The sequence below is a fragment of the Vicia villosa genome, linkage group LG7 (assembly GCF_029867415.1).
Source record: "Vicia villosa cultivar HV-30 ecotype Madison, WI linkage group LG7, Vvil1.0, whole genome shotgun sequence".
Taxonomy (NCBI): domain Eukaryota; kingdom Viridiplantae; phylum Streptophyta; class Magnoliopsida; order Fabales; family Fabaceae; genus Vicia; species Vicia villosa.
The window spans coordinates 133,780,500-133,791,328 of record NC_081186.1 but is presented as its reverse complement, the minus strand read 5'-3'; the positions used below and the strand labels follow the sequence as shown (position 1 = coordinate 133,791,328).

At 32.5% G+C, this 10,829-nt stretch overlaps 1 protein-coding gene and 1 pseudogene across 2 annotated transcripts; one reads left to right on the top strand and one right to left on the bottom strand.

Annotated features, from left to right (window-relative positions):
• On the top strand, positions 1-3,104 carry LOC131618574 (uncharacterized; annotated as a pseudogene).
• A 1,123-nt stretch (positions 3,105-4,227) lies between these two features.
• LOC131616829 (uncharacterized) lies at positions 4,228-8,711 on the bottom strand. Of its 2 annotated transcripts, XM_058888273.1 has the most exons (4): positions 8,537-8,711; positions 5,481-8,204; positions 5,284-5,410; positions 4,228-4,574 (listed from the first exon to the last, which is right to left on the bottom strand). In XM_058888273.1, the coding sequence occupies exons 2-4, from the start codon at positions 5,564-5,566 to the stop codon at positions 4,290-4,292; spliced, it is 498 nt and encodes a 165-aa protein (XP_058744256.1). In that variant the 5' UTR covers positions 5,567-8,204; positions 8,537-8,711; the 3' UTR covers positions 4,228-4,289. The 2 variants fall into 2 exon arrangements, with proteins under 2 accessions (XP_058744256.1, XP_058744257.1); XM_058888274.1 differs by lacking the exon at positions 8,537-8,711 and having other exon boundaries at positions 5,284-5,922.
• Between the last annotated feature and the right edge of the window lie 2,118 nt (positions 8,712-10,829).

The window sequence follows — 10,829 nt, the reverse complement described above, 5'->3', positions numbered from 1 at the left end:
ACGTGAAAACTTCTCCTTCTCCTCTCTTGTTCATCGGAAGCAGCGGCGCCGCCGACACCACCACCACGACTTAACTCTCGTCTTCCTACTCTCTAATCAAGCATTCAACATCATTTAAACATCTATTAAGGTAATTAATTTTAAAATTTTATTTTAGGGTTTTGTAAAATTTTCTTTTCCCTTTTTTGAATCTACCACATTTATAAGATTTCAGATTATGTTTGAACAGTTTTGCTAATTTTTTCATTTGGGGAACAACTTTTTTCATTGTTGTAATTTATTTTTACTACTACTGAGTTTTTGGGTTTGCTCTCTGTCTAACTTATTTTTTATACTTTCAAGTCTCAACATGTTTAATGTGATAAAATTGGTTTATTTTATAGGATAAATTGAACCTGTTGGAGACTTGAAATGATTGTTGGTACACATTTAGAGAGAAATGTTTGGTTGTCTTTATCAAAAAGCTATTAAAGAAGCTATATAATATTTAAAAACCTGTATATGATAAATTGAACATGTTTATAGTATTTAAAGAACCTGGTTTATTTTATAATTGATTATGTTTGCTCTCTGTATAATGTTTGATATTATCTAGGAATCAATTTGGAACAAATTATAGTTTGTTTATTTAGTGTTCAGTTATATAATATTAATTATATAATATTAGTGTTTGTTAGTGATTGTTAGTATTAATACCATTCTGTTAGTGTTTAGAATTATTGTCTTATATTTTAGTTGTTTTATTTTTGGCAGAAGATTATGGAGAAGTTTTATAAACGAAAATTACGATCAGAAGAACAAGACTCAATTTCTCAGCAGCAATATATTGAGTGTAATTTGGAAGAGTTGCCGTCAGATCCTGGAAAACGGCCTAAAATGTCAGCATATCATCCGAATGATCAAGAGATAATACGCCGAACATATTTACAAAGAGGACCATGTCAACCTACTCAACACAATTTTCCCCAAAGAAGAATTGGAAATTTAATGAGAAGATTTTGTTCCTCATGGTTTAATGAATTTGGAAATTGGTTAGAGTATAGTATAGATAAAGATGTCGCATTTTGTTTATGTTGTTATCTTTTTAGACCCGATTTTGGAAAGCAATCGGGTGGTGATACATTTGTAACAGAGGGATTCACAAGTTGGAATAAAAAAGCTAAACTTGCATCACATGTTGGAGGCCCTAATTGCGCTCATAACATTGCTTGTAAGAAATGTGAAGATTTGATGAATCAAAATCAACATATTGAAGTTGTGATATCTAAACAATCTGAACAAACTCGTGATTTGTATCGAAGGCGGTTGACAACTTCACTTGATTGTCTTCGCTATCTATTGAAGCAAGGGTTGGCTTTTCGTGGTCTCGATGAATCAATAGAATCTTATAATCAAGGAAACTTCCTTGAAATGCTTAGATGGTATGCTGACAAAAAAAAAAGAAAGTGAGACGAGTTGTATTAGAAAATGCTCCAGAAAATCTAAAAATGACTTCTCCATCAATTCAAAGAGATATCATTAAAGCGGAGGATTTGGAAACTACCAAAGCAATTATTAATGACCTTGGAGATGAATTGTTTTCTATTCTTGTTGATGAATCCGGGGATATATTTGATAAGGAGCAAATGGCTGTTGTTTTGCGTTATGTTAACAAAGATGGAATTATTGTTGAACGGTTTTTGGGTATTGCTCATGTTAAAACTACAACATCCTTGTCATTGAAAATGGCCATAAATGATTTGTTATGCAAACATGGACTCACTACTTCTAGAATTCGAGGACAAGGTTACGATGGTGCGAGTAACATGCAAGGAAAGATTTCTGGTCTTAAGAGTTTGATATTAAAGGAAAGTCCATGTGCATTTTATGTACATTGTTTTGCTCATCAATTGCAACTTACATTAGTTGCTATTGCTAAAGATCACCTTCAAGTTTGCTCTCTTTTTAGCTTAATATCCACTTTATTAAATGTTGTCGGGGGATCTTGCAAAAGGAATGACATGCTACATGAAAGACAAATGATTAAGGTTCGAGATGCTTTGGAAAATGGAGAAATTGTTAGTGGAAAAGGTTTGAATCAAGAAACTAGCCTCAAGCGACCTGCTGATACTCGTTGGAGTTCTCACTATGCCACTTTGGTGAATTTGATATTGATGTATAGTTCTGTTACAGGTGTTCTTGAAACTTTGAGAGATGATGTATCCGCTAAAGATGCAAGAGGCGAAGCAAATGGTCTTTTACTTTTAATGGATAATTTTAATTTTGCACTCACTTTGCATTTGATGAAAAATGTCTTAGGTATTTCAAATGAGTTGTCTCAAGCATTGCAAAAGAAAGATCAAGAGATCGTCAGTGCCATGAACTTGGTTAACATCACAAAGAAAAGATTACAAAATCTTAGAGATGATGGGTGGGAACCTTTATTGGAAGAGGTATGTTTATTTTGCATTGAACATGATATTGACATTCCGAATATGGATGATATATTCTTTAGTGGTAAATCAAAGCGTGGAAGTGATTCTCATTCTATCACAATAAGGAATCACTATCGCATTGAATTATTTTATACTGTTGTGGACATACAGCTTCAAGAACTTAACAATCGTTTTAATGAGACAAATAGTCGATTGTTCATTTGTATGGTTTGTTTGTGTCCAAGTAACTTGTTCTCTACTTTTGACAAGGCAAAATTGATGGAATTTGCAAAGTTTTATCCAGGTGAATTTTGTCCGACTAGTTTGGTGATGCTTGATAATCAACTTGAGACTTACATAATTGATATGCGTACGAGTGCTGAATTTGCATCTTTGAAAGGAATAGGTGATCTTTCGAAAAAGTTGGTTGCAACTTAAAGGCATATTGTTTATCCATTACTTCATAAGCTTTTGAAGTTAGCATTGATTTTACCTGTCGCCACAGCAACTGTTGAACGATCCTTTTCTGCTATGAAGATTTTGAAGACTAGATTGCGTAACCGAATAGGAGATGAGTAGATGAACAATTGTCTTGTAACTTATATTGAGAAAGATGTGTTCTCTAAAGTTGATAATGAGTTGATTATTCAACGGTTTCAAAACTTGAGACCGCGTAGAGGACAATTATAGAGAATATGTAATTTCTTTGAGTACAATGTAATTTTTTGAATATATAATATTATAATTATTAATTAAATTTTAAAGGTTTGCACCCCCTGAACAAGGGTCCTGGCTCCGCCACTGCCTCAATCTGGTTGTAACTCTTTCGCATCAATTAATGGACATGAATAAATGATTGTAAGAATGAGATAAACTAGAATAAGACATGAAGTTAGAGATAGAATAGTTCATACCTAAATATGATTGATTTGGTGCATCTATGAATGAACTGCATATATAATATTTGAAATATGATGGAGGGCGTGTTTGTTTCTTATGGAGTGTTTAATGGCAAAAATTTGATTTATTTGCTCAGATGTGGCCGATGTTTTAGTAGTAATAGGTGTATGACCAATATTATCGGTTATCACATGATCATGATTATTGTTGAATTTTGGGTGATAATATGGATTTAGGAGCAGTGTGGTTAAGGTTCAAATATGGTTAATGAAATTGTATAGTCAGAAATTTGTGTAAGTGGCCTATGTGAGTTATGCGTTGAATAGAAATCCCAATGATTGATGGAGAGTGTATTAGGTGTGTGATAAGGAAAAATGTTCATGGAATGATGTATGTTCCGATATAAACAATTATATAGAATGAAGGTCAAGTAGGAAACAACCTTTGTATCCCAAGAAACAACGTTTCTAGCTCTGACTTCTAATTTTATTTTGTGTGATTGAAGTGCTGAGGCATCCGAACACTACTAGAAATACACGTATTTCCTGCGGAATTACCTGCGGAATTTTGTTAAATTTTCATAAGAAACGTGTTTCCTGCGGATTTTCCTGCGGATTTATGTCCCCAGCTAAAACCTACGTGGGTAATATTTTTTGCAGATAATTCCGCAGGTATTTCCGCAGCTAAATCCGCAGGAAACAATGCGCAAGTATTTCCGCAGGTAAATCCGCAGCTAATTCCGCAGGTAAATTTGCAGGAAATGTCTATCCGCAGGTAAATCCGCAGGAAATTTCTTTATGAAATTAAATAATTTTTTTATTTTAATAAACTTTTGAACCATTATATATATTTAACTATAATATAAAATAAAACTATAATTTTCAATTTAAATTAAACTTGAATTCATAGAACATAATTGGTAAGAAGTACTTAGTCATTACTAAAACTGACTCAAAAAAATCAAGTTATTACTAATCATTTGTTTGACAAGTTAAAAAGATAATACAATCCAAAAATTAAGTCAAGAGATGCGTCATCCATAGAAGACCGGTTTCTTTTATTCGTCTCAGATGCTTTTTTAAACTTTAACAAATTCCAATGTTCAAATAATTGCTGCCACACATCAGCTCCCATCCAACCCGATCTATACTCCAAGTCTTTGCGAACATCTTGTAGTAGCTGAGACATCTTTTCTGCACCTCTTCTTTCAAAGTTACGTCGCACCGTAATCTTGTGTTCCGGTGGCCATGAAAACTTTTTCTGTATTAAAAAAACCATGTATAGTTAAATATAATTTTTTACATTTTCTCTTAACCATAAAAGAATACAATATTCTCTTAACCATAAAAGAATACAAAACTAACACACTTGATAGTGAATACTATTATACTACTAATCAATTAACTCACTCTAATCTCTCATTATTAAACAAATCAACATCTTCCTTTTAGCCTCACCTACATGTCTCCACGTGAAATATTCAGAAAAAAGTTTCCTATTAGATTTAGCATATTCAATTAGGTGAATCTAAAAACACTCATCAATCATAACATTAAATTCACCAATTTATTACATGTCTAGTTTTCTCTATGCTGAATTTGTCCCCACCTAAGGGTTGGAGAAATCTTATAGAATCACCGTATGTCGTTACAAAACTCCAACAAAACATGACCCTACATCACAATCATCTTTTTTTTTTCTTAAGTAAAAATAAAAACTTTTACATTCATGTCTCAATTCTCAGATACTAAACTTTTTATTCATCATCATCATTAGCATCATCAAGAGTTAATACTAAAACTGAGTCATAATAAAGATCTTTGCCCTGTTACTTCATGGTTCTAATGACTTATTGTTTTTTAAAGGTTAAGTTTTCTAATTCCCTACTGTTTCTAATTTCCTACTGTTTCTTATTAAGAGATTAATCAATCCTAACCTAATTCAAATGTTTAGGCAATGTTTAGATTACCTGAAATAAGTCAAACAAAGAATCTCTTTGATTAGATGATAATTTCTTCCATGATGGTTTTCCCTCACTCAAATGAGTGCGTCTGATGTGGGAAATTTCTGCAACTACCAATTTATGATGATCAAACCTGAAAAAAAGACATTTTAAGCACAAATATTGACTTAAAGTGGTGAAAATAATGCGAGTAAGAGACTCACCCATCACCTTCCGGAAGTATTGGGATTTTAGTTCCAACGGTGTCTCCACTAACATGGCTAGATGAAGATGGGGCTTCAATGACCATAATTTGAGAAGTGATGGGTCGAGATGGATGTTGAGAATGAGGTTGAGGTTGAGAAGGGATAGCTCGAGATTGATGTTGACTAGGATGTGGTTGAGAAGGGATAGCTCGAGATTGATGTTGACTAGGATGTGGTTGAGAAGGGATAGGTCGAGATTGATGTTGACTAGGATGTGGTTGAGAAGGGATAGGTCGAGATTGAGGTTGACTAGGATGAGGTTGAGAAGGTTGAGTGTAAGATTGGGTGGGTTTAGGCCGTGATCGAGATTGAGGTTGATTGGGTTGGGGTTGAGTTGGTAAAGGGTGAGATTGGGTGGAATGAGGACGAGAATGAGATGGGTGTTGAGAATGAGGTTGAGTTAATAATATATTTACAGTACTAACACTCTCTAACACAAAAATTAGATGCACCTAAGTCAGTCAGTAACCCAATCTCACCAACCAAACATAAAGACAAATTAACAATTGATACTTTAGTTTTCAAATACCTATATGGTTGTAGGCATGCAATCAAACACCTATTCCCAGCCACAATTTATAACACATAAATACAAACACATATCCAAGCCTTGGTTAAAAACATTTTAATATTGTAAGGTTGATAGATCATAATGTCTGTTTGTAGAACAAGCATAACTGGACAAATCAATCCTGTGCATGTCAGTGTGTAAGCAAGATACATGATAAAACAAAGTATCATACAACATCATTCTTAAAACATCCCAATTTGATATACTTCCAAAGACACGGGCAAAATAGTTTATGACAGATGAATGCAACTGTCTATGCAGCATATGTAAATAAATGGGCATAATACACACAAAAAACACTCAACACATATTCAGCCATCACTGAGTCCACCTTCTCCAATTTAAATGGGCTCTGCTTAATTCTCCACCTTCTCCAATTTATGTTATGTCAAAACTGTCTAACAAGTCCAAAGTGATTGTATTCTGTTTTGACTTTTTTTTTGGTTAAAGTTATGGATTTAAAACTACGAAGCTAGAACAAGTAAGGCCATTGATGATATAAACTTGAATGAGGTGTGCATAAAAATGGAAAAGAATACAAGAAGCTGTGAATTATAATGAGATTTCGTGGCATAACTCTAAGATGTGCTAATCATAATCATTTTATTTCTTTTTAAACCAATGGTTTTAGGTTCTTTTCATCTATCATATCCTTGTGTTTCATGAAAAACTAATTCCTAAACTATAAGATAGGTTTAAAATAGTAAATATCGTATTGATTAATCAATAACATGTTATTTAACTATCTCATAAAAATTTAAGCTGTTTGGTGAGGACACATGATTTTATACTATATATGTCTAGCTCACTCCTTAGAAACTAAGAGAGATATTCAATTGATCTCTGAACTCTATTTCCATTGCGCTCATTTCTAGTACAATTCAACTAAAGACATCAAAATGACAATCAGACTTGACGAGAACTGGCTATGCATGGTGTGATACATTCAATTGATGAGTACATCAGGGGCTGATTATAACATGCATCAGAACCGTCACACTACATTTTGAAGGTAAGAACATGAAATGGAAACAAGGTGGTTTAATCTCTCCTAGCATCTTAGCACATCATAAAGAAAAGGTATAGCCGTAAGCAGAAGTATTATTCGAATATCTGATGCTTAATCTTGCCAACACAATTCATAACATTTAGTTACACCTCCTATTAGCATTGTTATTATTAGGCTGCAGTTATTATGATATTAGCCAACAACCCACAGTTATTATGTTTTAAGCTGCAGATATGTTATTAAGAGAGATTTTGAATAAATGGGAAAGCTGAAGGAAAAATCAGGAGGCAATTATTTAGGGACTGGATATAGATTGGGAGAAACCAAGACGCTCTATTTTCTGAGTCATAAATACTAGTTTCTACCACATTTTTTGGTCACGAGGGACGGTTTCTGTCAGCGAAATTGCCCAAAACTGGTCAAAAAGATATAATTTAACTCAAGAGTTATCAAACAAGACCAAGTTGAGCTGAATCAACTAGGAACAAATTAGGAAGAATCACACCATAGTATAATATTATTCCAGATATCTAAGTTAGTTATGGTGGTTATAGTTAGTTAGAGATTATACTAGTGTAAATTAGCTCCACCATAACTACCATAACACCATAACTTCTGCTTTTCAGTAATAGGCTGTTTTTCCAGTAATAGGTTGTTAACAGCTATAGTTCATTATCTTTCCAGTAATAGGTTGCACGACACGGATAGCTTAGGATATACAGAGCCTACAACCAGTGTTATCAAATATCAGCTATGGCGGCGCTATGGAAGATTTACATTGCGGGTTTTGATTCTTAATAAAGGTGTGATTACTGTTTAGTCTTTCTAGAACATCAAAATAAAACCAAAACCAATTCAAAGTTCACTCCTTTCTTATGTAAACCCAATAACTTCGATTAACACTCATGTTAAGGACTTACAATTTGGATAAACAATGGTAAAAGATATCATGTTAAGGATCTACAATTAGAATGAACGGTGGAAAAAGATATCATGTTAAGGATCTACAATTAGGATAAATGGGTACCTGGAGTCTGATGATAGTCAAATAAATGTACTCTGTGCTCTCATCACTTGCATGAGAAACAGACCACACAAGCTCCTAGAACACACAACATTAAACACTGAGTTTTGTTAATTGAGTTTTCACAAGCTCCTATTAACTGAGTTTTCACAAAAAGTATAAGGAAATAGTTAGGGATTCTTATTTCACAAAAATGCATACATTAAACACTGCTTATTGTTACAGTAGTGTAAAATGGGACTCTATAAACCTCGAACACCCTTCAACACTTGAAACCCTAGCTATGGAAACTGAAACTCTTGTAACATTCACGATTTCAATTGATTTTTAGGTTAAACCATAACTTGAGAGAGGACCAATCTGAAGATTTCTATAATGAGGAAGAAGTGTATCTAATGTCGAGAGAATACCTGAGTTGAAATGTGAAGATGAAGAAGACGACGGCGAAATCGTGCTCCGGCGAGGTTGCGGCAACAAAACACCAGCGAAAATACAGTGATGGGCCGACTATGGCGAGGTTGCGGCGAAGAACGTTGAATTTTTTGTTTTAGGTTTTTGAGTTTTACGTTTTTGAGCAGTAACAAGGTTTTTGAGTCTTAACGTTTTTTAGTCTTAGTTTTCATCAAATATAATTTCTTTCCAATTTTTTTTAGTTTTTTAATTTTATTTTTAAAAAACTTTGATACCTATTGTTTTTTTATAGTTTTTTTTATTCTATTTTTTAAAAACTATTATACCTATTATTAAAAATTTGCATACTATTTATTTATTTTATTAAAAATTAAGATTAAAAATAAGATTAAAATTAAGATTAAAATTAAAATTAAAAAATAACTAAAATACATTATAAAAATAATTAATAACATAGAAAAAATTATGATTAAAAATTAAAATTAAACTAAATAAAAAAACACCATAAAAATAATTAATAAAAGAGAAAAAATAATGATTAATTTTTTTTATAAATTAAAATATTGAAATATGTTAAATCCGCAGGTAAATTCGCAGGAATATTTTCTGCAGATTTACCTGCGGATTTTGTGTTACAGTTGGGTTTTATTAAAATAGATATTCGCAGGAAATTCCGCAGGTAATTTTCCTGCGAAATTTATATTTTTGTTAGATATTTTGTTTAAAATATATATTTCGCAGGAAAATCCGCAGGTATTCCTGCGGAATTTGCTGCCAATACTTAGTCCGCAGGAAACTACTTTTATTTAGGAAAATCCCAGAAAAATCCGCAGGTATACCTGCGGAACAAATTCCGCAGGTAACTCGAGTATTTCTAGTAGTGGAACTATTTGAAAGCATTGATGTCATGTTTGTTGTCATGTAATAAGGCACATGGTGATTTATTTTTAAGTATTGGTGTTGTTATTCTTTTTAGGGTAATGCTAACATGTGCCCTAAGGGCACATATTAAGAGCTAAATGTGAAAAAAAATCTTAAAAACTGCGCATTATTTTCATTAAAAGTTAATAATTAATGTCTTTATTACATTTTTCAACACAAATTTTCTATATATAAGTTTCTTAACAAGTGCCCTTAGGACATATGTTAGCTTTATCCTTCTTTTTATTATAAAAACGACATGATTGAGTGAGTGAATATGACTAATTTTATTTGGTGGTTTGGATTTGTATTAACCCATATTCAAGATGTGTTAGTGTTTTATCTCCACTCTACCATTTTTTATGGTATTTATACATAAGAATTTTGATGGTGGATGTATTTGGAATTATAGAATATGGATAAGGAAAATTCAGGATCATTGTCAGTTCTTATTGTTTTAGGCTTGACTTTGAATTTATTTTAAATCATTTTTATGAAGGTTTGAGCATTAGAAAAAACTCCAGCTTTGGAATTCATAAAAATTATCAAAGTGATTCTAGTAAAATCATAAAGTACGATAAGAAAGCACTTGTGTCCATTAACAGATTGAGTTGGAATTGGCCCCATATGTAAAAATGCCAGAGAATCTCTTTATGCATCCATACACCTTTTTAGGGATCTCTGGTGAAAATCCCAAAATACCCCTATATTTCAAATTTGCATCTCTGAAGTCACTTTTTTTTAAGAAAAAAGGTGAATTCGCATATGCAACTCCGAAGTCAGGCTTTTTTTTAAGAAAAAAGGGGACTTCGAAATATGCATCGCCGAAATCACCCTTTTTTTTTTATTGCATGTCCGAAATCACTTTTTTTTAGAAAAAAGGTGAATTCGGATGTGCATATACGAAAATATGTCTGGGACAGAATCCATATCAACAAAGCATAGATTTATCATAAACAATCGAAATTACACAGATAGTTCAACAGAAATTTAACGTTATATATTGTTATAAACGGGACCATTTGAAGACATCTTCTCCCAATCTTTGAAATTTCACTTCCAACTCGATCGGACCCTTTGAAGAATATTGATCGCGACTTTATGAGTCTATCGGGTTACTAAGTGCAAGTGCACAGTCTAATCACGTAGTTTTAAAAGATATTGAACCCACAAGGAATGATAATCAAACTAGTGCTATCTAACGTTACTATGTAAGCTAAACTAATGTTTTTCTTTGGTTTAAAAGGAAACGGGAATTAAATATAATTTAAGTTAAATAATCAAAAGGGAGACACCGGTATGCAATTAGTCGTACTTCGGGGATTTAGTAATTCATTGGCATTATTTTTAAGTATTAAAATATCATTCAGT

What these genes read in the sequence shown, in the direction of transcription:
- LOC131616829 (XM_058888274.1), bottom strand. Translation starts at nt 5,535, where the DNA reads ATGTTAGTGGAGACACCGTTGGAACTAAAATCCCAATACTTCCGGAAG. An exon ending in CTTTGTTTGACTTATTTCAG is followed by an intron (nt 4,575 to 5,283) that starts GTAATCTAAACA and finishes TTTTTAATACAG; the next exon opens with AAAAAGTTTTCATGGCCACC.